Source organism: Amblyomma maculatum, chromosome 3, assembly GCF_055883805.1.
Source record: "Amblyomma maculatum isolate TAMU_Amacu chromosome 3, ASM5588380v1, whole genome shotgun sequence".
Classification (NCBI taxonomy): Eukaryota; Metazoa; Arthropoda; class Arachnida; order Ixodida; family Ixodidae; genus Amblyomma; species Amblyomma maculatum.
In genome coordinates this window covers 191,487,848-191,513,905 of record NC_139346.1, presented here as the reverse complement: position 1 = coordinate 191,513,905, position 26,058 = coordinate 191,487,848, and the positions used below count along the sequence as shown (strand labels likewise).

General features: G+C 47.2%; 3 protein-coding genes across 3 annotated transcripts in view; 2 read left to right on the top strand and 1 right to left on the bottom strand.

Moving 5' to 3' along the window:
• Gbeta13F (guanine nucleotide-binding protein subunit beta-1) overlaps positions 1 to 15,624 on the bottom strand; it is a 34,954-nt gene extending 19,330 nt beyond the window's left edge. The window contains exons 1-3 of the mRNA XM_084599093.1: positions 15,303 to 15,624; positions 13,623 to 13,702; positions 2,861 to 3,006 (exon numbers count right to left, since the gene is read on the bottom strand). Of these exons, the coding sequence (XP_084455219.1) occupies positions 2,861 to 3,006; positions 13,623 to 13,679 (203 nt within the window). The 5' untranslated portion in view covers positions 13,680 to 13,702; positions 15,303 to 15,624. The remainder of the gene's footprint in view (positions 1 to 2,860; positions 3,007 to 13,622; positions 13,703 to 15,302) is intronic.
• A 929-nt stretch (positions 15,625 to 16,553) lies between these two features.
• On the top strand, positions 16,554 to 17,023 carry Mocs2A (Molybdenum cofactor synthesis 2A). The gene has a single exon (XM_084599092.1). The coding sequence runs from the start codon at positions 16,757 to 16,759 to the stop codon at positions 17,021 to 17,023; it is 267 nt and encodes an 88-aa protein (XP_084455218.1). The 5' UTR covers positions 16,554 to 16,756.
• Positions 17,024 to 17,045: 22 nt separating this feature from the next.
• Positions 17,046 to 17,704, top strand: LOC146197284 (molybdopterin synthase catalytic subunit-like). The gene has a single exon (XM_084599091.1). It carries the CDS (start codon positions 17,046 to 17,048, stop codon positions 17,484 to 17,486), a length of 441 nt encoding a protein of 146 aa, XP_084455217.1. The 3' UTR covers positions 17,487 to 17,704.
• The last annotated feature ends 8,354 nt before the right edge of the window (positions 17,705 to 26,058 follow it).

Genomic DNA, 26,058 nt, shown 5'->3' with positions numbered 1-26,058 from the left:
CGCTGCCTCGTTGCAAGCAAAAAAAAAACAACAAAAAACTCATAAAATCCAGAAATAGCTTCTTGAAGAACTGAAGCCGATTCAATTAAATGAGAGCCACAGTAGCGACAGAACGTAGTTCTCGCATCAGCACAACCACGGCTAGGCCTACTCGCTACACTCGGCAACACACTTGAAACGCACGGCAAACACAAAGAAACAGGCAGTCGAAGTGATCACGCTAAAAGAAGAAAAAAAGCACTCTGGAGGCGAGCAGCGACGGCAGCGACGTTGTCCCGGAAACGGAAGCTGCTAGGCAAATAATATAGCCTCGATCCAGTGTCAGTTTAGCTGAGGAGCGGCACGCAAGGCTGGCACTGGTTTCGAGGCTATCGAAGTAAAAAGTAAACAAGTAAGGTGGCGGCGACACCGCTCAAAATGTGTGGCAGTTGGCCCAGCTGACGCTTGAAATGTCCGAAAAATCGAATAGCTCTCCTTAAAGTGTCTGAAATTTTGAGCAGCGTAATACACTGACTTTATAAGGTATGTCCTGGGGCCGGGAAAAAGTGCGAATAATCAAGCATGTCCGAAAAATTAGTTGCCGACTGTACATACATACTTGGCACAAACAAAACTTGCTTTTATTAAAGCGCTTAATCTATCACTTTGTGCTAGGCTTATTTTTTTCTCGACATCCTGCAGCAAGCTTTTTTGAAACTCGTAGAAGCGAGCACCAGTTTCATCACTCAGTCCCACACACGTGACAAAGCAATAAAGTGCACCCGAAGCTTCAGGTGTATTGTCAATAGATAACGGCCGACGATCCCCGCTAGTCTCCCGCGTCTTGGTCGTCATCAACCCCCATCGCTCTCCTCTTCACTGGCAACAGCGGTGTGAACACTGCGTAGTTCGCATGTCGCCAGTTGGTCGTCCGCTGAAACAAATTCTTCCGGAGACACGTCTACGTTGAGCCCACCCCAATCCAGGATGTCAATATCGGTGCAGCCGTCTTCTCCACGGCATCGCCAGGTGCACAAATAAAGCCACACTTTTTGGAAACATGCCAGGAGGATCTCTTCCATTTTGCCATGCTGTGCGCCCCTTGCTTCTTTCACACCAGCACCGAAGAATTGGATGTTCATCTGAATTTCCTCTTGCTGATAGACGATCCTGTTCAGCGTGGAGACGGGCAAACAAAGTTCGCGTGACAGGTCCACATTTTCGTCGACTTTTGAAAAGATGTTGAGCTTTTCTTTTAGCAGGAATGGTTTCCTCTTCCTAGACATGGTGACATACACGAGTGAAAAGAGTCACCAAAGCAGAATTGTAAGAACGAACAAATGTAAACTGAACACACGAGACAACAAACACAAACAGCACCGGCAACAACAACCTGCCTACACTGCATATCTCGTCGTCAATGCATGGGCCAATCACTGCTTCTTTGTCATGCGGTTCTAACGCTGTTACTCTGTCTTGGGACAGATGGCAGAAAAAACAGCAATCGTCATCGTCAAGATTATCGCACAGCCTGCGAACGCTGCTCCTAGAGGCCGCCACACTGTCGCAGGCACTCTAGCAGAAACTAAATCTGAGGTTTCGCTTTCAGCTGCAGCTACTATTAAATCCAACAAAAGATCTCGCTGCCTCTTGGCGCATCGTGATTCGAAATCTCGAAGTAGAAACCAGATTTTGCTAGTGTTTTCGCAATCGTATTATCCAAGCCACCGAGGAAATATGATCGTATTAACCGTACAATAATGCATTACCTCTAGGCGTCAGCTGAGGGAAAAAAAAAAGTATTATGCTGAAGAACGTATTGGATCGTATCGAAATTTCACTGTAGCACCTCCTTCCCCAGGGATCCAACCAGCCGTGATACAAAATGCATCCAACGTACCAGCTGCTAATTTGTGTCCTAAATAAATAAGGTTGCTTACTGCTACCCATCATGGTGACATGCTCCTCCTGATATGTATTCAAAGCAGATAATGAGGAGGCAGAAAAGAGTGTTTAGGAGACCCTTTCGGCAGTATGGGCAATGCACAAGTGTTACAACGCAGAAGACGTAAAGTATCACACTTGATGGACAAATTGGTAAACAACTGTGTAAGCATGAGCATTCCCCTTCAGTGACTGATGTGTTCAGGACAGCTTCTAAGCAAAGAAATATTGGTTCCACTATCCGTGCACTAGTGAATGGTGAACACCTCTTAGGTAGAGAAATCACAACTCTGGACAAGTTTCATAAACGCAGCATATCCCATACTTGTAAGCAAGTCAGCACCTCTTTTATCTGCACCCTGCTGCTAATGCTCAGTACAAGGGTGGAAGACATTGCACTTACCTCCGGAAATTGGGCCTTTAGTGCACTGCCCAAAATGAACTAATGGTGACTGGCACAACGGTCATTCGTGAGCCAGTAATTATGATGGAGGACAATGGGGCAACTGACAAATGAGCTATACAGAGACAGTATTCGTTACACATTTTTAGAAAAGCAATGTGTCATGGGGTACTCCGAATATGTCATGCTCAAGAACGGTAACATGTGCGCTACTTCAGAGTGAACAGAATGGGCTGGGGCTTGAGTGACGAGCTTTTTTAAGAATGAAAATGAAGTGCCACCTATTTTGGACAAAACTTTGTGCAGGGGTATGGTCACAGGGACACAAAAGCCAAACGCTTACGAGTAATGCACCACAAACATGGTGGCTGTTTTCTCTTCACTCCACACTCTGAACAAAGGCTGCAACTCTCCCCTGCAAACAAGTATTATCTTATACACCTGTTACACTGCATGTGACCAGGTATGTATCTGCTGAGACACACCTTCTGAAGCAAGAGGGATTGAATGACCATACAGGCAAAATGCACTTACCGAGAGTCTGAACCCCAGTGCATCGCGTAAATCTTGGCCAAGTGTCCCCGTAGTGTGCGCCGCGTCCGCATCTGGATTCGGCCCACCGGTTCCATGTTGGCTGTTGCTTGCACCAGTGTGGTATCACATGCCGCTTTCCGTGCATCCTGCAGCAGAGAACATCACGCCACATTCATCAGCACGACTCATCACCACTGCAACAGTACATGTTCTGGTAATTGTACAGACAAGAGTGGCAAGTAATTTAGAAAGAGGACTAAAGTGTTAATGCCACGCACGGCCTTTAGTTTCTAAAAGGCAGCAGAGCCGCACTTTCCCACAGTTACCGAAAGCAGACAAATCAATGATGTTATTTAGGTTCACTGCAGCTGCAAATAATGCATGAATAAATGGGCTGTATGTAACAAGTCATTTATGGCGGCGAAATCTGCACAACTTCACAGGCAATAAACTAGCAGAATACAATGATTCAATTTTGTTCCACTTTAATCTTTTCCTCATCCCCTCCTTGCATCAAGCTCAAGCGATGCTGTGGCACGCTTTCTCCTTTGAGTTAAGCTGTGCAATGGTGAGGCACTCAGAGAAAATAAAAAAGTAAATCAAAAAGGAATATTATGCTAACCCAGATGCTCGAATGTCATTGCACAAATGTGCTCTCTTGAACAAACTGCCTCTTTGCAAAGGTGGAACTTGGTCAGAATTAAAAAGTTTGGCTGTTCCCTGTGGTCCCAACATTTCCACTTTCAAAATAGGAGTTCCAGCGTAACTTAGTTCATCAGGATGTATGGTTACAAATCCTAATTGAGGAAAAAAAAAAGGAAGCAAGTGGCATCACCAAACAAAATTAAGGAAAACTCATGTTAGTCTGCAGGCTCAACCTAACAAAGTACTAATTTCAGCCCAAGCAGGCGCACAACAAATCAGAAGTCTCATAGTACTAGCATTCATGCCAAATAAGCTACAGATCGTGGCAAAGCCCCAAAATGCATTTAGTGAAAACAATTTTAACTTGTGCCCCCAGCAACCTGATGTAGGTTTGCCGAAAATTGAAATTTACTGACAACAAACAACTGGAACCCTCTCCTGTACCCCTGCAAGGGGTTGTTGCTCCCGGCAATCGCGAGGGAAACGAGCCAAACAGTCGCGAAAGGGGCGCGGACTGCTGCTGCAAGCGGGTAGTAAGCATTCGACCCGACCCGGAAGCCTCGCACGCGCAGGGGTTGGTGCCCGAGCCGCCCTGATTCCCAGTTTACCAGAGTGATCAGAGAGAGGCAGGAGGGGCAGTGCTCAATGTCTCAACCCTCCTCCCCTCCCCCCAACCCACTGATCAACGGCACACGAGTGACACCCGTGACCTTCAAGGCCCGCGCTGGGCGAATGACGTCAGGGTGACGTCAAGCCCAAAATCCAGGGCTCGCGGGAAAGGAGGCGCCTGCCGGAGGGGGGATCGAAAGAGAAAGAGGGAAAGCGGCGAAGAGCGCCGGGCGGAGGCGGAGGAGCCCACAGCACCCTTTCAGCTACGCGCGCCGCTCCCCTCCCCATTCTCTACTCATGGAGCCACGGTTCGCTCGCCGGCCGAGTCGTCCACTCCATGCGGCTAGCAGGTGCACTATGCCGCGTGCACGCAGGCACGTACGCCAGCCCGTGCTACGACACAGTGCCCCATGGGAAAAAAATAAATAAATAAATAAAAATAAAGACCGTGCGGGTCCGCAATTCGCCACGAGGGTTTACGTGCTTTCGGCAACGTTTGATCACAGGCGAGCCCAGGGAAAAGGCATCTAATACGCAGTACTCGGTTGTCAGCAGCTTCGATCAGTGTCCGTCCAGCTACATCGTAGTTTTCGCCACACCTCTTCTTTTATTTACAAACGCAGCCGCCGAGCGGCAGTCGTGTGCATCTCTTCTATTCGGCTGGTTCGACAGCGGCGTAAGACGACTGGTGGATAAACGCATGCAAATGTTTCAGCAAACGGCGCCGGAGATATTTGGAACAGTGACCTCACCGGCGCCTTCCATGCGCGCGCCTAGTGATCACCACAGCGCTTTAAATGCACTCGCACTAGGGCATCACCTGATGATGACAAGGATGAATTACGCGAGCAAAGATGTCGGAAGAAATAAATCTACAGGGTGCAGTCCTTCGAGACGTCGCAAAGAGCGCCACCTTCGACACCCCACCCAGCCACTTAGTCCGCGACGCCGCATGGGCGGTGGCCATCGCCGCGACCACCGACTGCACGTCGCCACAACGCCACAGAAAAGCGAAACAGCTTCAGGCGGCGCAAAGCCCGCCCGGAATAATGCCGCAGCTGCGAGCGACAGAGATCCCGCCTCGGATACGGAGAGCTCTCCGCGACCCAAAAGAGAGAAAGAAGGTACCCAAGGGAAAAGCAAACCATGGTGCACGCTGGCCGAGAGCAGCGCGTAGGGAGACGCTGGAGAGCAACATTTATTTCGGCGGGCACCACCCGCTTTTGTGGTCCCGTTCATTACCAGAGTGGAAACCGCGTCGAAGTGGAAACTGCACGCGGGGCGCATCGCCACACGTGCGCTTCTTTCCTTCTTCCCTGCCCTCATACCTGCCCGCCGCAACCGCCAGGAAGTCAACAGCCGCAAGATTCGCTTCCGGCTAGGCGACAATTTAACAGAAACAAGCTCGTCGTAAAAAAAAAAAAAAAAAAAAACGAAATCTTCAGCGTTAGGACTGGGAATGTGGGGCGGGGGTGCGCGTGCACAGTGATACACGCACAGAGATCGCCAGACCACGCACGCCCTGCACGCGCGCACATAAAAGATCAAAGGATAGGAGACGGCGGACCCGCCGCCGCTCACCACGCACGCACACGCGGGCGGGCACGTCACTCCCGGGGCAGCGGCGACGAGCACAACGAACGCCGCTCCCGGTGACGTCATTAGGCGAGGAGGCGGCCGACCCCCCCCCCCCCCCCCCACTCACACGCTTTCGCGCCGGCACCGCAGTTTTCGAAAATCGATCAACTTGAGCCGCGGTCCGCGCTGGGCACAAAAGCCGGCGCTGGGTCGGGTGGGGTGAACGTGGAGGAGGGAAGGGCCGCCGCTCACGTCACGCGGGCCGCTCGAGGGGTGAGGGGGGGTTGGAACGGGGCAAATCGAGAGCACCAGATATGTTCGAAAAGCAGCGAGCCGTGTAGGGGTCGCAGAGAACCCGGGGGCTCGTGCGGCAAAACGTCTGGAAATGCACTGACACGCGCTGGTTATTCCCGCAACTGCCGCTTCTAGAAGCACTACACACACTGCAGGTAGCCCCAGACAGTAGCACTACGCAAGCTAACCATTTCGGGTGCCGCACACTCGTAATGTTAAGCTATGAGGACACAGAAAATGAAGCGTGCGAGATACCATTCGTTTGTAAGCGCAAATGTGGCATCAAGAACAGCGGATACGGTGCAACCCCAATGTCTAATAGAAAAAAAAAAAAACTACAATGATACGTAATGAATGCGTAGCTCATGTACTAAGCTCACAGTAAGAGATATGAACCCTCAAACTAAAAATTGCGTGAAATGCAAAGACTGAACGATGTTGCAAAAATCGATCCTGCTATTAAAAGGGGTTGCAAACATCTGCAAAACAATTAATTCTTTGATAGTGATGTCAGAAAAAAAAGTCAATTCAGCACTTTATATAAGGCTAGTCTACAAAGCCCCCATTGCAGTTCTTAAAATACCTGCTGTACTAGTGCAATAATGAAAGATCAAGCTAAAGAAAGCACTCTTATCAAATGCTGAAAAAATGTTCTTACTACCCTTTTAGTATCTAGCTAGGCCCAACACATACAAATAGCAAACAGTGTGACAAATGAGTTTTGATAAACTCTTATTTCAATTAGTGGCCCCTCCAATGAAGTCAGCTAAATAATGGCTCCTGCGCGGACAAACCATTTGCAAGAAGAAGAACGTGCAAAATCAACCATGCTCCTCAGCTAAAGTGGTGGCATAGACATAACCATTCAGATTGAAGCAAAAATGTGAATTTTCATTTCATAAGCAGAGAAAGCAACAACAATGTCCTACAATAATGAGCAATGAGCAGGAGGAGCCAGAACTTGTGATAAGCTTCCCAAGTAAGGCTACAAGAGTAGCACCAAAAGGTGCGCAGCCATAGATACCTCTATGCGCGTCACATGCACACCTCTTTAATATCACCTGTTGCAAAACTTCCCGTAGGGCCAATGTACAAAAAAAAAAAAAAAAAAAAAAAGGTGGTTTTGATTGGTCAAAATTCGGGTGTCTACGAATAGTGGAGACGCCCGCGGCCATTAAAGGAAACTGTGTATAAGTTGAGAACTTTCAGACTGTTGATAAATGCACGACCACCAGGAAAATAAAACACGTAGAAGAGTTGCAGTAGCAAATATTCCCACACATAACAGTTGTAGAAGTAATTAAAGTAGAAAAGAGGAAAGGAAAAAAAAAAGTGATTTCCAGAAGACGACGGCAACGGCAGAAAGCTTCTATCGACCGCTTCCAGATGGCACGACAATTCATAGCCACCCGAAAAGTGCTTATTAGAACTACTGAAGCAGAGTTTCTCAACTGGTATGATGCAAAAGCTCTGTGTCACAAGCACATCCTGTACTGCCAAAACAATGCCACTGCAATTATCATTTGCAGAGAAACACCAGTCTTAGGTTTAACATCTGTCATGGTGGCTCAGTGGTTAGGGTGAACAGTTACCAAGCCGGAAGACCGGCCATGTTGGCTGCCTGTCGATCGAGGCGAAGTGTAAAAGGAGCCTGATGTCAGTTCACATTAATGACCCTCAGGAGGTCCAAATAATTTGGGAGCCCTCCATCACAGCACCACGAGTCGGTTCAGGATTTTAAATCACAGAATTTGCCATTGTTACTCGGACCTATTAGACGATTTGTCCCCAGGTCCCGTCGGACAAAATATTGAACAGGCAGTCGAGAGAGAATGTCAAGCGTCACTTCGTGCCTGACTAAGCTGCGCTCACTCTTTTCAAAATGCCCTTAAGGCGAGTTGCATGGTGGTAGTACGATACTATCATAAAATTCGGCACGCAAAGGACGTCCTGGAGGCATTTATAGCAGGACAGCCATGCCAGCAATACTGACGTGGGGAAAAAGACTGCTGAAAATCAGCTAATCTGATCCTATGCCCCCAACCATTTAGTGTGCACTTGAAAACTTACGAGCATGACTAATGGCTGTAGCATGTTTCAAATGACGTGATGCACAGAAGGGTAATTTTTCTTCTTGCTATGAGTGCTTTAGAAAAACTAGCAGGCCACAAGGTGCACTTGTTATAATTATCAAAATAGCCAAGACAATCACCGTCATGTGGGAATGCACATGCGATGAAATTAAAGTTACTGTAGCCCTCAAATTTGGTGCTGTCATACTTAAGGCATGTATACGACCCTATTGCACCATCACGTGACAATGCACATGCGATCAAATTGAAGTTACTGTAACTGAGTTACTGTTTTGCACACAAAGTTGAGAACAAAAATGATGTGCACACAGCAAAGATTGGAAGTGAGATCATTTGTAGCATCACACACATAAACACACAAAGCCAAATGAAAATTAAAAGAGTCATAACAGAGCCACCACGATGGCAGAGTTGTTAGGGCACCGACTATTGAGCAGGGAGATACAGGTTCAAACATGAACTGTCCCGCAGGAATTTTCAATAACAGCAAGCTTGGCGAGCGTGCCACTATGTTTAGTACCAGCTCAGCATACAACAGAATCAATGTTGCACGCATCAAATTCATGCCAATGGCTTCGTTCCACTTCCAAACTGCCCCTGTTTACGGACACCGAAGAAAACTTCATACAAATGGTTCTTTTGATTTGCCTATGACATTAGCCCACAAGTAAAACATGCATTTATACCAGAGAAGATTGGATTTATTATAAGCGAGTAATTACTCGATGGCATCCACCCAAGCGCAACCATACGGCTACAAAGGAAAGCTGTACAGCTTTCTCAGAAACTTCGTAGTTAAAGAAACATTCATCCTGATCTGGGGATCGAATCCTGGGCATTCGCTCTACCAACTGAGATAACCAGGACGGTCAGCAGATCAGATGGTAAGGCAAGAGCAAATTGATCTATAACTTGAAGTGGGAATGGTGTTGGTAGAATATTTAGTGGAATCCCCCAAGGTGGAGTAATCTGTCATATTGGCATCCACCCAAGTGCAGCCATGGCTACCGAGGAAAGCTGTACACTTTCCACCCAAGCGAAGGCATACGGTTACAAAGAAAAGGCTACAAAGGTTCCTTTGTAGCCGTATGGCTGTGCTCGGGTGGATACCAATGAGTAATTACTCCCTTATGACAAATTACTCCACCTTGGGGGATTCCCCTAAATATTCGACCAAGACTGGGTTCAAACCCGCTTTGCCAGTCAACTGAAACTTGTGACATCCTTATCCAAAAGGATGGGCTGCCACCACTTTGACGGGAATGGCATTGTAAAGCAGCTTCTGGGACATGCATCCAAAAACCAAGGTTAATACATGTGCCTTACTTCGCTATTTTCCAGTGACGGCAATAGGTATATTTTAATTCCTTTTCTACCCTATACAAGCTTTTCGTAGGGCACGGTCTATTTGTAATTAGAGTGCGGCATCCTGCTGATGTGGGAGAGCTTGTTTTGTTCCCAAGGCTCCTTTGAGCAGCAGAAAAGCACATCGTTACCTATGGCTATGCATGACAAGCAATGCGGTTAGTTAATCACTCGGGGCTGCAACAAGTGCAGTTGCAATACAGCACAACCTGTGCACCACAGTAAGATTTCCAAATGAAGGAAATTAGTGACCACTGGGGCACATTAGGCTGTATACCCATGTTTCACAGTGATCGCTGTGTTTTCTTACCACTTTACAGCTCAATGAGTGTAACGTGGAAAAGTCTGGAATGTGCACCTATTGGCTCTTGACTATAAGTGCAATGTCACTTGTCTAGCACATACGAGAGTAACTGAAGTATTTCACATCCACATTTATGTCTTAAACTACTGACCTACAAAAAGGGCCCATGGTTTCGTTGCCATTTGTGTGTTACAAACCCTTACCAACACTTCTTGCAACCTGAGATAGTGCAGAATTCCTAATTCGGCTTTCATTTTCCTACATGTGAATTAATGATCAGCGTACCAATCCTGACGACAACCAAAATGAGAATTAAGCTTATACGCTGTCCACAGATGCCTCTACAAATTCCCCGTCCTAAAAAGACAAAAACAAATAGGTGCACTTGGGAATTATGCCTCCCAACTTATGCTCTGCTGACATTCGTTCATCAGGAAGAAGTATTTATTTTTGAGAGACATGCAGGCCTGCAGAGGCAACAACTGCATTTTATTTTCTTATTTTTCTTTTAAGTTGAAAATGCTCAGTTTAGTGTGCAAGTGACCTGCTGCAACTGGAATGTGGCAAATGATCGGTATAGGCAAACTTCAAACTTCTTCAGTTGCTCTTTAAGACCCTCGACTTTCACAATGTTCTTGTTATGTCATGGGCACAGCTGGATTAATGTGCTCTCAATGGCATCCTTGCTAGAGCAGAAAGGTAACTGGTATGTGGCTTGTAACGACCTAAGGTGTACGTCGGTTGTGAGGGACCATAATGGAGAACCCTACATTCGTTTCAACCACTTTTCTTTGCAACACACAGCAACAATGTTGCATTTCACAAAAACGTCTTTTGCATCTGCCCCCCCCCCCCCCCCCTCCCTAAATTCAGCTGCCACATTCTTTGAATCAACAATGAAATGCGGCAGCAACTAAGCCACCATACTGAAAGCCTAAGAAGAAAGAACATGAATTCTTAAATGTTATAAAGAATAAAAGAGAAAAGAACAAGGAGTGCGCGATGAGGCTCTGTGCTAAGTGCTTGGCCCAACGTTCTAATGCACCGAAACAACAAACTACAAGAAGCAAACAAAAGAAAACAGTAGGACTTGTCATGAGCCTTTAAAGCAAGTCTCTCACTGAACAAAATTCTGCAGTCACGTAGGTAGAGGAAGGGAAATCTCTATCGCTGCTGGAAATTTCATTTTGTCTTCCTGGTTTGTTGCATGCCTTCAAACAATAATTCAGAGCAGATGCAGATCATATGACGCAAGGAAAGTAGCGTCCCGCAAGCAAGCTACAGATGCAATGCACAAACAAATATTCATTTAAATCCCTTGCTACCAAGAGCCGTGGCAAGAAAAACTTTCTTGCCCAGAAAAAAGAATCAGTGCTGACACCAGACGAAAAGAATGACACAGGTGCACTGTCCTGTGTCAGCGCTATTCGTTCTTGCTGCGTGACCATAGCTTGCAGTACTACCCTTGCGAGCCGTTGCCTGCTGGGGAACAAGAACCTCTGCCAGTGCCTGGCGCCAAAAGCTATTTTTTCCAAAACATAAACAACCATAAAAATTAAAATTTATGCTGTTCCAAAAATGGCTCTCGTCCATGCACATGCTCTTGAGTAAGTCATTTCTGCTATTCTTGGAATATGAGAAGGCTTTGTGGCCAGTGTTGCCAGATCGCCGCTAAACTGAGTGCATTTAAGACATAACCATAACATGGCAGAAAAACGAGACAAACAGAACTGAGAGGAGGCACTTCTCCTTCACATAATTTTTCTTCCCAAAGCCGTTTACTGAAGGAGTTCACACATATGCATAGGGGGTAGCCAGAATTCCCACAACGGCAGAGAGAGTATATTCTGCCCAAGAGAGAAAAGGTACACATGCCAATCCCCATTTCTTCCGATTTTATGAGGCCAATCAAGTCCAAGTCTTACACCCTGCAGCCATGCCTGGCTGTACGAACCAGTAGCACTATCAAAATAATCTAGAAGTATGCAATATGAAACTACAACAAAGCGTTACGTGCCAAAGGAATGGGCATGGGGCATACTGTAACGAGCTTGGATGAATTTCAAATTGGGGTTCTTTTAGAGATACGGAAGTCTCTAAACGCAAGCTTTCCCCCTTCTCCCATTCAGGCCATCTAAATGCAGGTGCTACGTATGAGCAGGATTGGGTGAATAACCTCAAGCTTGACAGGAGATCAACATGTTGAATGCCACACTGCAAAACTACAGTGCATCTTTGTTGCAGATCATTGACGATCCTACAGGGATGTTCTTGCGTCTGGAGACCCAGACCCCTTGTCCGTAAAACTGCCTTATGTTACAACATCTGCCAATTTTCCCCGTTGCCAGGCGGAGACATTCATTCCTGCAAAGCTGGCAAGACCAAAAATCTGGAGATATCTCATTACAAGAGTCCTTTTGCACAGAGCTCGCAGTGATAGCCATTTATAGCTTCAAAAATCAGCGGGAGTAGTTTTCCCCAAAGAACGGTCCAATTTGTGGCCTTCACCAGCAGCAGACGTTCGAGGGTTATGTTACATACTAATGAGATGAATTCGGTTCTAGTTTTTTAAGTTTCAAATCACCTTTGCCGCCATAAAATACGCCATCACATCCACTTGTGCCAAATGAAAAAATGTTCGCCTTTTCTCAACGTAACGAATCGTGGAAGTTCAGCAGCACAAGATGGCAAAAACGTCTGCACATATCTCTCGAGTTTTGACAGTGCCATGACTTCACTAAGAACACCATAATTCTAACTTTGCATTGCACGCCGCACACAGTTGGCCTAGCTAACCCTAAACGTACATGCAAAAAACTCCATGCACACAAGCAACTGCAGCAGCAAACATCTATACAACTTTGGCTTGATTTGGCTTTGATTGGCTAGCTTAGCCAACGACAGCGATGGTGCTAGTGCGGCCGTTGATGGTGGTGCTACAACTATAATGCAGCTGCAGATATTGCGGTGCCAGTTTCACTATTCTCGCATGGGCAGAGGCATCGAGATATATAGGGCAGTGGTCGCACAATCGGAAAGTTGAGTTAATCGGGAGTCTTCTGGGTAAAATGGGAAGATTGGCAAGCGTGAACATCTCAAACATGCGCCCCTCCTAGTGGACATTGGAAACATTGTTGCACCACAAGGTTAGTGGGCATCCTCACATCAAAGACACTTTAATGTAACAAGTACCAAAACAGTGCTGCCGATAAGCGTGCACTCTTTCCGCTTCGCTCAGGATGTGTTACCTAAAGGATTCATGCTCACCTCCAAACAATATCACAGCACATAAAGAAAAAAATGCCACAGAAACTGCACACATGAACAGCCACGTGACCATTTTGAAAAGTATGCATTACAAGTAACTTCAATCCGGCTTTTTTCAGTGTGCTTAGTATGCTAAAGATTATATGACTGAATGAGTGGCTGAATGATAAAGCAGTATACCTTAGCGAAGCCTACATTACCATAAAGAAACTTCAAAATAAAACTCTGGATTATGACCACAAGGATGTCGATACAAGTTCAGCCACTGTGTGTACAAATGTCTGTTGTGGCACTTCAATCAGATGGTGATTGGACTCAAAGGCAAGATAGAAATCATGCAAACTTATGTCTTACCTTGTCTCAAAAGTTCTCTTTAGCTGAATACTGCAAAGCTAAATACCATTTCAACAACAAGCTGACATAGCTATGAACATACTGAGTCTTAGATTTGCTGCAGATATTGAACTTGCATGCTAGTCCACGAATTCTCAACGCTGAAGTGTTGAAATAATTTTGCTCAGTGAGATGAGCTGCTTGTAAACAACATGAATGAATTTAAATCAAGCTTAGTCATCTATACATGCACAAGTTGTTTTATGATGCTTACTCGTATTGTGTTCTTTAATGTCTCTGCTTCTTGACGTAGACTCTCCACTTCGTTCATTTTGTTAGCTTAGGCTCCTCGACCTGCAAAAAAAAACACATCATACTGATGAACATGCACGGCACCATGTTTCAGCATAAGTTTTATAAGCAGAGTAATGTAAGCCATGATTTCTTGAGCACACTAAGAACACATTCAAAGCATGCATGGTGAATCATTGGCTGGTATTATCTTGCACTACGGTACAGCCACAAGAGGAAATTACAAGATCGCTCCTGGGTTGTCAAAGTAGTGCATAGGAAGAGTCTATACACCAGTTACCCTTGTACATTAAAAAAAAGCGACAAAAACGAAATGGTGGAGCTAAGACAGAGTCACAGTGTCATGCAAAGGGTCTCTGGAGCTGCAAAGCTGTACTTTTTGCTGTGTGAAATGGTACAAAGATGAATGAATTGTGCACATGAAAGGTTTGTCTTAATTCAACATAACGCTTTGTAGCTGCGCTGCAACGTAATGCATTAGTGAATGAGCACCCTACATCTATATCAGCTTATTAACATCCCAAGGTATTTAATAAGCACGGCGAATTATTTACGCCACCACGATGTCACACAGACAGTTGCTTTAGTTACACCTCAATTTTTGCAAGATGAGGCATGTCATTTTGCAACGAAGCAGCGCGGCCTGCTAAAACGCCACACAGTATGTCCGCAACTACACGCCGACAGCAATGCACGCAGGAAACAAGTTTGCTCGCGACACATGCAACGCCTTCGTGACTGCAACGAGCCGGAACAGGGAGGAGGTCGGTTATCTCAGAACGAGCACAAACACTCCAGTCGCAATGCAAAGTACCTAGACAGACGTTCTGCGCGCACGACCCGGTAGATGAGCTCAAATGTTCTTCGCTGCATATACCGCTTGCAGGCCAGCCCACTCGCAACTTGTCACAAGCACGATCGTTAGGCTTAAAGAACAAGTTAGCTGATCTTACACGAGCAGAAAGATGAACTAAGCTCAGAAAAACCAAAGAAAAATCGCGGTAGCGAGGACAAAAGCTGCTCAACCTTCCATCGGACCAGCGCGCAAACAACGCACGAAGGAGCTATAAACCAGCGCAAATCGCCGATCTAGTTTAGGGTTATCGTCCTTAGCGCATCGGGAGTGCAGCTCACAGACCAAACTGATGTTAGCACCAGCTATTAATACCACCTTGCAAACGCGCACATGTGCAGAGCATCAGAAAACGCGAGCGGGCGTCACCCGCAGCAAGCGAGGCCGCCACGTTGTTTTTGCAAACAAGCCAAGTATGTCACACCACTTCGGGCACATCATGAAGGTTTGCAGGCACTTCCGCGAGCTACGATGACACAGTAACGATGTTTCGGCCAAATGCCGCTTCCATGGTCAAGTGCGGCCACTAGTACAGTACGTGCGGCTGCAAGTTTCGGTAACTTCGCCAGAAACGAGCGAAATTTGAGCTGATCGGAACATAATATCCGCCATTTTACAGCGCTGGGAGGAGCAGCGCTAGCCCTAACTCAAGAATAATTGTCACTGTTTCCGGCGAATCGGCAACTCGAAAGCAGTTCCGAACACCCGAGCAAGCGTGCGCAAAGCTCCGTCCGTGCGGCATCGTTGGACGACTGGAACGGAATCAGGCGAAACATGGAGGAGCCATACCTTCCGAGAGTAACTTCCCTCTAATAATAGGCCTAACGCTGAAACAATTCGCCGGGTGTCCCAGGCTTGCCGTGGGGCGAATGGTGTCCCAGCGTGCCGTCACAGCAGTTCGTTGAGCAGCATGGAAGAATGTCCACTACGTATGTCCAACAAACCTCACAAACCACACTTCAGCATCCACCGCACTTCGGTACCCGGCGAGTGCACGAGAACCTCGAGCGTGTTCGTAAATTTTTTTCCCGACCGCTTTGAGCAGGGTGCGGCTCCCGTGCACAAACCGGCAAAGACCCCGTACTGAATTTAATAGCGGACTGCTCGACGCATGCGCCAAGCACAATCCCACAGCGGCTGCGCGGAGGACCACGCTCTACCGGAAATGACGCACGGATATTACTTGTTCCGGGAAAGGTTTGGTCCAGGGGCGGGTGACGGCATTTCGCCTTTGTTTGTTTTCTTGATAGGATATTTTTCTCGCTTTCGCTGATTAATTTCGAGCTGCTACCGGGATCCTAAATGTACGCCGTCCAAAGGAGGTTATTTTAAAGCAATTGTAGCGTCAAAATGCCTTTGCACAATTTGTTTTACAAGCTGTAATTACCGAATTCATACCAAACTGTACTGTTGCTGAACAAACTACTTTAAGTCGCAAGTTTCAATTAAAACCACTCTCATCTAAGCGTGCGGTTGCATAGGTTGCATATAACAGTAGAAAAATACGCTCTAGATTTCCGCATTTCAATGAAACACTAACGCGGAGCCAAGTCTAAAAAAGATGAACTTTTGCTGTGCAAGAGTGAGGATGCATATGCGATCACTCGCAGCTTTTCGGCTCTTTCGCATAAGCTTTTTTAAAACATAATTGTAGGCTCTCTGACTGCGTGAATTACTATTACATTCCACGTGATTAGAAGTTCGCTCCTTCCCGCTTTAGTGCAAGCAAGGAATTGATTATATCTTGATCTGCCTAGAAGCTTACGCAGGCGTTTTTAGGAAAATACACTCGGACATAAGCCAACCACCACTGCAGCATTAAAACCGCGGCCTGCGGTGCGGGAGTCGCATCCACTTCGCAGTAAAAGTGCTGTGTTTACGGTTTCACAGCGAACATTTCTAGAGCAAGCATTTAGCGCTACCTGTGCGAGCTCTGGCAGATTAGTTGCCGACAGTTTGATAGTTGTCGCTAGACGCCGCTGTGGTCGCATCAATCGTAGGGTCTACCTTGGTCGCGCTGGTCGCGCCGCTTTGCGGTTATAATTGCAAATAGCAGCCGGTCTACTTGCGGCCACATGTGGAGAGCCGCACGCGCGTTGTTTTCGGCGTGCGTCTTTATTGCGCGGTGTCGCTACGACAGTCGTTATATGGCTCGTCATTACTCCGCAGCCTTTTGATAATGCCTTAAGGGCTAGGCACAGAGCCGATCGCAGCTGTATTCGATAGCTGCTACCCATTGGATCATGCGGCCAGAGGTACCCGTGCGTCTGCTACTGTTCGCCAAGGCCCGCGAGTTAGTTGGCACCTCCGAAACCTCTCTCGTTGTCCCCGCCGTCCTCCAAGACGTCGACGAGCTGAAGCAGGTGATTTTCAGCGTGTATCCTAAGCTCACAGCGCTGCAGAACAGCGCCGTGATCGCTGTGAACGAGTCGTACCTCGAGTCTGGCGTCGAAGTGACTTTGCAACAAGGAGACGAAGTCGCCTTCATTCCTCCGATAAGCGGCGGCTGATCTGAGGTCTCCGCTCATCGCCATGGACTACGTAGAACTGACACCGGCCAAACTGGACGTTGAGACGGTGTTGTCCAAGGTCGGCTCCCCGGACTGCGGCGCGATTTCCGTTTTCCTCGGCACAACGCGCAACCATTTCGAAGGCAAGCAAGTGAGCAAGCTGAGCTACGAGGCGTACGCTCCGATGGCGAAACGCGAGATGCTCCACATCTGCGGTGCAGTTCGGCAACAGTGGCACGTTAAGAACATAGCGTTGATTCACCGCCTGGGCGAAGTGCCCGTCGGCGAAGCAAGCGTGCTTATCGCCATCTCGTCCGAGCACAGGCAGGAAGCCCAGGAAGCCGTCAAGTATTCCATAGACGAGGTCAAACGTCGGGTGCCTGTCTGGAAAAAGGAGCATTACGAGGACGGCGGTCAAGAGTGGAAGGAGAACAAGGAGTGCTTCTGGATTGAACGTCGGTGATGAACTGTGCGTGCGGCCCCGCGAATGTCGGGCAGCGCGTTTTCCTGCGCAGTTGAACCGCGAAGTGCTGTTTTTCCTGTGCAGTTTTTGTCTTGTTCGCGTCAAGATATGCATCCAGTCATTTTCACAGGAAGTGCCGTGTTCTTGTTGGTGAAAAAGAGCGGTCTTGAGCAATCGCATTTTAAAGATAATGTGTTTGTAATAAAATAATTTATGAAGTGTTGGGACATATCTTCTCGATTACGGGATTTTTACTAGTTGCTCACTGCCGTCTGCGTAAAAATAATCGTACAAATTCGCCCGTGTTGGCTGGCATAGTTCCAACATGTGGGCCCAATAACGGTGAAATGCAGGATCATATGTGGAAGAACAGCTCCGCTTAATGCCGTTCGACTGCGTGGACGCTTGTGTCTGAGCGCGCATGTACCCATGTAGCACATCTGTGCTTCAAAAAGCGATTATGCATGGTGCTTTTTATTGTTTCTGAGTCGCGAGCAGGAGAAAAAAGCTCAATAAAATAAAAATCATTCACTGGAGCTTATTAGTGGGATCCAGGGCTTTAGTAACTTGAGCCGCATTTCATACTTGTTGGGTGAGGGCCGTTGCGTTGGACAAGGATTGCGATACGCCACAAAAATTCAGGGAATCGTAGCATGCTTTTCTGCCTGCTATATTCCTATTGCTAGACGGCTGCAGGACAGCGTTTCAAACTGTGTTTAAAAGAGAATGGCGAAAATATCAGTATAGGGACCGCGGTTAGGAGTCGGTCGTTCCCGAGCACCTATACCATGTTTTTTGTGTCTGCTTCTCTTCATATATATCTGGCGGCTGCTTCGGATCGATTGCTTCCAGGCTAGTACAATGTAAAATACAAAGAGGCGATTCCGCACGACAAATGGCAGTGCCCTACTAACAGCTGTGCGCGGTCGCAGAGTGAATGAGTTGCTCATGGTGACACATCCGCCATTTTGAAGCGTAGTCTCATTTGGCCGCATCAAAATACCCCTGCACAGATTGGCGATTTAGCATCTTTAAGGCGTAAAATCGTCCAATAGTGCTCCCAGACATCGAAGCCTTCCAGCTCTACGTTGTACTGACACTGGCGCACTCCAGGCTTCGATGTCTGGGAGCACTATTGGACGATTTTACGCCTTAAAGATGCTAAATCGCCAATCTGTGCAGGGGTATTTTGATGCGGCCAAATGAGACTGCGCTGTGCGGGGTTTCTCACGGTCCGTCTGGTTTAATTAATGGCTGCCACGACAGCGACGATGCGCACTCGTTTTTTCGGCCTTTCTTACGTCACGAGCGTTGGTTTCGTGGTGTCGTAGTCACTGGTCTCTTCGAAAATTAGGACGCGATAAAAGCACGATTTTAAGTAAAGGCGCGATTTGCAGGCATCGTATGCGATGGGTCCGCGCGTACGGTACCGCTTACAAAAAGCATCCGCAGTTGGCTTTACGTGGAGCGCAGATGTGAGCGGAAACAAATCGCAAGAGGGCGTGCGGCTATAATCTTAAAACAGCCACAAATAGTAAAAAAAGTAACGAGTCTGTCCCCCACGTGGTAGCGTGCAGTGATATCCTTATCATCACTGATTGGGCGCATGCGCTGACAAGAGCAACACAAAGAAAAAAGAGCCTTGCTCTACACTACAACGCTACGGGCAGAGCAAATACGCGCACATCTACCAACACCAAAACATTAGGGGCAGACTTGGAGAGCGTACGAATGGAGGAGGGGCTGACTTTATGAGCGCTTGGTATGGTGGCTACCCTTGGCATACGATGAGTAGTCGCATGAAGTCATACCCTCTCCTATTTTTTCCTCCATGAGCGTTGTATATACCTTGGCCGTGCATATTTCTGAATCTGTCCTCGTACACCGCTTTATCCCTCCATCACGACGTAGTTCAAGCGTCCACAGATAAACGGGACAATTAAGTGCATGAGACGTAGAAACGAAAACGACACAAAGGCCGCAACCTTCCAATTTTTTTGTTTTTTTTTTTCGAGAGCGAAATCACCGAAGCGCACAACCACGGTGCAGATGTTTGCCCTTGGGTGCTAGGATCTGGGTGCACCTGCTGCTGAAGCTTGAAGTCATCGTCCTCGCTACTCCGACGGGTACGTACGCGCCTGTTGCTTGCGACGCGTAGTCTTTTCATTCAACAATTTATCTCGTATATCTTTTAACTCCTTTCTGTCGGCGCGGCAGTGGTGGTGGCTCAGCTACAGCTAGCTGAGATGACCACGCAGTTTTCTTTTTCCATCAGTTGCAGCAACAACAGCGCAATTAACAATCTTTTATTTTATTTGCTCGCAAGGCGATAAAAAGTGGCACACAGCAATAACGTAGCTATCTCCCGGATAACTTTCTCTGCAGTGGTTCTTCAGCGAACGCAAGAAAGGGAAGGCGACAGGCCTAATGTCCTGAAGGGTGGGTTACTCGATCGTTGTTCGTGTTGGACATCTGGTAGAAATAAAAGTTGTATACACACACAGTAGCAGGCCCGTGCATTTTCTTTTACTTTTTCCTACAGTTGCAACAACTAGTTAAAAGGATTACGACTGTTTCTCTTTTCCTCTTCGTCCGACTCATGCAGGATAATCGACAAGCCTCGTCTCTCTCTTGGTGAATGGAGAGATGGAGCGGAGACTAGACAGGAAATGGAAGCAGACAAATCTTTGTCACTGGGCAGTGGCGTATAGTGTTCTACGCCGCTCGAGCGGATGGGTATCCCGATCCTAATCTGTTATAAAATAGCGACGCCACACCGCCTCTGCCTTCAACTTTCCGCCATTCCAACCCACGCCCCCTGCACGAAAAAAGGAACAACCCACACCCCATGGCACGGTTACGAAGGCCCGTCTCTTCGCTTCGGAGCCTAACCTTGGCAGCAAAGCCACTGAAGTTGCCCAGCTGCTCTAGGGAGAAATGGGGGAGGGACAGGGGGTAATGCCCCCCCCCCCCCCCCCCCCCCTAACTCCACCTTCTTTTTCCTTCCAAGTGCACGGATTTATCGACGTTATTCGCTAGAATGTGGAGTCCGCAACATGCCTCACGGCATATAATTGACTGAATATGGACGTGAAAAGTCTACTTAGTGATCATATTTGTACGTTGGTAGAAGCAGAGAGACAAAAATGAAAGCAAACGCGAGACCTGTAATCATCAATCGCTCCTTTACTCTGCTCCCCCCTTCCTTAATGTGCTGGTCGGCTGAGTGAAGACATCGCCCGCTACAGCACGTCGAGATGTACTAATCATATGCGGTGATAGTATAGCGTCTGCTAGTGCCTGGGCCAGGGAAGCTTATCTGTTTCCATCAATCACTGCTCTGCTGCCCCCGCCCTTTCCCCCTGCTGTGCCGGCCGTCTGCCCTTCAAGGTCATTCGGCACCAGTGAGGAGAAATCCGAAGTTGCGATGCACCCCGCGGGTAGAGAGCTTATGCTTCAAAAGTCGGGCAGCAGGAGATCTGCGCCGTTCGTTTCCAGCTCAGCCTCAATGTTAAGCCTTAAAGTCAGACCATAGCAACACAAGTGTTATATTGCTGTGTAGCTTGGTATAACAGGAATACAAGTTTTATGCCACAATTCAATAACGCATCGTAATTAATTGCATTTATTTAGATCATTGCGTGATATTGAACATTATGCTACAAAATCAACTTTTTATCTTTGGATAGCTTATGTCAAGTATAATTGTTCTGGGTTCCATACAATACCGAGCTATCGCTAGTCGAACTCAGTTCAACAGTAGTTAAACCGCTGCCAATGTTTGCTCTATATGTTTTCTGTATTAGTGAAGTGCAAGCGAGGAGCACGGTCTTTTATGTCGTGTGCGTTCGCTCTTCCCATCGCTACACAGCGTTTCGGTTCGGTAATCGCGCTAAAAATTACGAAAACTTCCCCATTTTACCATCCCTATAGGACATACAAGCCGCGTTTCAAGCTGCACCCTTTTATTGCCCTCTATTCGAATGCCGTTCATCCACAATTCCCGGCTTGAGGCAAGTTCTCGAGCGCCCATTCGTTTCTGCATCATATTCGGTAAGTTGCCCAACTTCGTGACACTACAGTGCTTAGAATATACTGGCAGTATATTCTAGGCGACGTTAGGCACTGTATAGTGACGCGCCGCTACATGCGCGCGTCGTCTGCTACACAGCCTTTAAAACGTTAAAACGCTCGTAACAACCAAACTACTTTCCTGAAAAGCATAAAATCTCATTACGGTTAATTTTAGGACTCGCCAGTCACACTGACAGGTATGTATTGTAGTCATAGTTAATTTGGCTGCAGGTGGCCTTTTTGGGCAGGGTTAAGCGTAGTTAGCGTAACCGCGGTTACGAGAAACCGCGTGTATGATGCATGGGACAGCGCTTCCCTTTGCCGGCTACCCTTGCGATTCCTCATTGACGTCCATGAACTTTCCTTTAAAGTATAGGGTGGAACTTAAGGCGCGCTGTCGCGTCTCTTATTAAGCTTAATCCTAATTGTTGCATAGGCGCAGCGCGCGGCAATCAAAATTCACACGCCTCGACTACTGCGCTTAAATATGTGGAATCGAATCCGGGCCGCGGTGTCTCTGTTTCGATGGAGGCGAAAACAAGGGGGCCGAAATTTCCGGGGCCCTCCATTACGATATCTCTCATAACCTGAGTCGCTTTAAAGGTACACCGAATAAAAAAATTGCCGCCGAGATTTCCAGCACAGATGGTAGCTATCGCATTAGGAGTGACCAAAACAATCCGCTTTATGAACAGAAATGAGCCGAAAGTAAGTATTTTAATGAATATTTCTCAAATCGCCGCACCTAGCGGGCTCCTGTGAAAGCTCTGACAAAACCGGATATCACGTCACAACTACCCCCATCGCGGCCGGTCGCAGAAACAGACGTGTTTCTTTTTTTTTTTCTTTTTTTTTTTTTTTTTTGCTGCTCGTGATCTCGTTCAAGCTGCCGCGGTGTACCCCGAATAGAGCGGCGGTCTTCTTTGGAAGTGGACGCAGTTAAAATCGCCCAACAACATTATTTTGTCTGGGCCAATAAATATTTCTTCTAGCCCCTCAAAAAATTCTAAATATCATTCCCTCCCCCCGCGCAAACAGTTGTCCGCAATACGCGCTCTCCGTACGCATCCCCGTCGGCCTCCCTCGTGTGCAGCATTCCAAATTTCGTAGCATTGTGCACGGCGCGACGCGGGGGAACCAACACTGCGTGTAGCCGATCAACCAACTTCAGGTGCGCTGGCGGCGGCGGCGAGATCGCGGGGCCATGACGTTGCTGAGGGCAGTTGTGACGTCACACCGGCCGGTTCACAGTCGAGAGCGCGCTGCCTCTGATCCGGCGGCCGCTCTGAAAACGTCAAAAATACAGCCATCCGCTCAAAACGAACCCGAATTATGTGTCTGTACTAGTGTAATCGTGATTTTTGAATATTCTTAGATGTTTGTTCAGTATACCTTTAAGGTGGTAGACCTCATAAACCAAACCAATCTGTAAAGGTCCAAAGCGACATCGGCTATAGGTAACGTCATAGTTAATCGATTTCGACCGTGCTGGGTTCTTTAACGTATACGCCAACATCGCACAGTTCACTTCATGGTGCCTTGTGGTTTGCCTCCATCGAAACGCGGCCGCGGTGCCGCAGCATCCGGTATCACAATCCCGTCCTCGCGCTCATCAGTAGACGAAGTCAAACCGAGCCAGTTGTCAGACAAGCAGACAAGACATAGTTGCTTACACAGTGCTCGAAGTTGAGTGGTCGTTTGTGTATGCACGACTAGCCGTGTTCAAGCACGATACGCGCGAGTACGCACCCTGCGTGGAGAGCGGATGTTGAAGCATACTCGACGTATCTCTGCACGTCGACTGCATAAACACAATACGGAAAACGTACGCTATCTCTCGAAGCTCGTGGCGCTGTCACTTATCGCTAAATCCTCAAACGTCCGTTGCTGGCACTCCGCCGCAATATAGGCCACGAAGAGAGCGTAAAACGCTCTGATAACGTATCACGCAGCTCCGCGCCTGTCGACCTACATGCCTAATATGTCAGGCATTCTCCACGGTCACTCTGTATCACGCCGCTAAGTAGAACAGGCGTTATTCACCGTCTGCAGCAAGTCAGTGGCGGGTATGAAAGGAAGTAGAAACAGGTTGTGCCTTTGGCATGTGCAGTAGAGTGACGATCGGGTGGCAGGAGAGAGATGGCTGTTTCTCTCTGCAGTATGCTGAACAAATTTCAGAGAAGCTGTCAGAGAACAAGCTCGACCTCAGTGATATCGGAGCAAACTAAATGCGCAATTTTTAAAACGTGTAATGCGTAAAACAGGTAACCGATCGTTTCAGGTGACACGATAGACTTCAAACGAATGAAAATAGAGGCAGGGTCGGCAAAGTGACACGAGAAGATGAAATTAGAAAATTTGCTAGGATAAGTCATCCGCGGCCTATCAGTGATCGGTCAACAGGAGCGGTCTACAACCTGCAGATCATGATAACGATAAATTTTAACGGCGCATTCATATTTTGTTTCAATGCGATCTCGCATCCGTGTTGTACATTCCTTTGCCGTTTTACTGACCGGCTTTCTATGAGAGCAGAGAGCGTGTGTTTGGAGAGTACTGTTAAGTAACAGCGTAAAAATGACACCGCATGAATGAATGAATGAATGAATGAATGAATGAATGAATGAATGAATGAATGATCCCAATGGAGTGGCGCAAGTGGTTAGGGTGCTCGACTACTAGTATAGTTCCCAAGGATGCGGGATCGAATCCCGGCCTAGGCGGTCGCTTTCCGACGGAGGCGACAAGCAAGGTGCCCATGTGCTGTGCGATGTCAGTGCACGTTAAAGAACTCCAGATGGTCGAAATTTCCGGAGCCCTCCACTATACGGCGTCTCTTATAGCCTGAGTCGCTTTGGGACGTTAAACCCCAGAAACCAAACCAACCGAATGAATGAATGAACGAATGATATATCGTTTATTAACTCTATCAAAGTTACATCAGCAACAAATGAGAGAAGACGCAAGGCACAAAGCTGCGTTGTTGCAGCTTGAGAGCCACCCTACGCCCTCTGCCGGGGTGCGTAGCCCAGCAGCTGACACTGCATGTTTATCCTAACATCGGGGCGTTGCATGTAGCGCACACTTCGCTACTCCCTTAATCACTAATCCTTTAATACACTGTATGTACCTCTGTTATCTCACTGATATTCGTTAGCGTGCAATCGGAAGCTACCATGTTATTCGAGACCACTCGACAAAATTACCCAGCCGTATGCGTGAACGCGCCTGAGCGGCCTGGGGCCAGCGTGCCTGACTGGGGATCAAAGCGTCCCCGAGGGTGGAATTTTAGAGCGTCAGCTCTACTTCTCACTTGCGCCAAGGTCGCGATTTACTCCGCGAATCGTATAGGCAAGCGTCATGTTTGTAAACAAAGGTGGCGCTGCGATCGGCAGCGACATGGGGTGTCGGCAAAAACGCAGCGTGCACCTACAGAGCGCCAAGCGTCGCGCTGCCTTTGAAATCAGTTCATGCGCGATTATTCTGGAGCGTAAGCTTTGCTTGTGCATAGAAATAGTTTGGTCCATGCCTGGAGAGTAGTTCAGTACTTAACTAGCCGATTACTGCTGGAATTACCTGGAGAAAAGCGCTGCATGCATTGGCTTCCTTCTCCGTGGTCTCAGCAGCGCGTGGCTACGATAGGCGACTGTAGTAAAGTTATACTGTAGTGACTGATTAAATTAAATAAAAACGAGAAATCGCAATGTATATAAAAAACTAATATATAGACAACACTGTCCAACTTCCGGGCCCATTGTTAGCGCATGCAAGGACGGTGATATGAATGATTGGAAGTGTGTTTTTCATATAATGACTATTTTGATAGATACTTTTTCTGCTGCTCCAAGCATCTTCACTCTAAAGAGCAATATTACCGGCAACTATACTGAACTAGAAATCATATTCTAGCTCACTGTACCTGCAACTTAAGTCATAGAATTTCACTGAATAGGAAGAACTCAATCTTCTAATTATTTGTAACATTCGCCTAGTGGGCGCTGCCAACTTGTTTTATCTTGCTCGATAAAAAGACATTTGACGTTTGTTTAAACGCCCAGACGTATAGGGTCATTCGCAGGTTAATATATACATGAAGGCCCGTAAGAATGCTCTAATTTTGTTTGTTTTGCTATGAGTGCAAATGCAATGTTCTTCACGATGTCCACGATCGCTTGCAGCACAATTTTGGCGATCTGTTGAGCATTATTTAATATATTGAGAATTTTTTCATTCAAATGCGCGTCATTTTATTTCGTTTATTTTTGATCCCTCATAGCCAATTCCGCTTTGGGACATAAACTCGATGTCCCGTATATACCATACGATCGGGTGGCAGGAAAGAGATGGCTCTTTCTCTCTGCAATATGCTAAACAAATTTCAGAGGAGCTGTCAGAGAACAAACTCGACCTCAGTGATATCGTATAGCGGCCCGGCAGAGGAGTAAACTCTTGCGTGCCCTATCTTGCTTGATCTTTCTTGATCAGAGCTGTTTGTACG

Excerpts from the sequence above, each read along its gene's own strand:
- Mocs2A (XM_084599092.1), top strand. The coding sequence starts at position 16,757 with ATGCGGCCAGAGGTACCCGTGCGTCTGCTACTGTTCGCCAAGGCCCGC.
- LOC146197284 (XM_084599091.1), top strand. The coding sequence starts at position 17,046 with ATGGACTACGTAGAACTGACACCGGCCAAACTGGACGTTGAGACGGTG.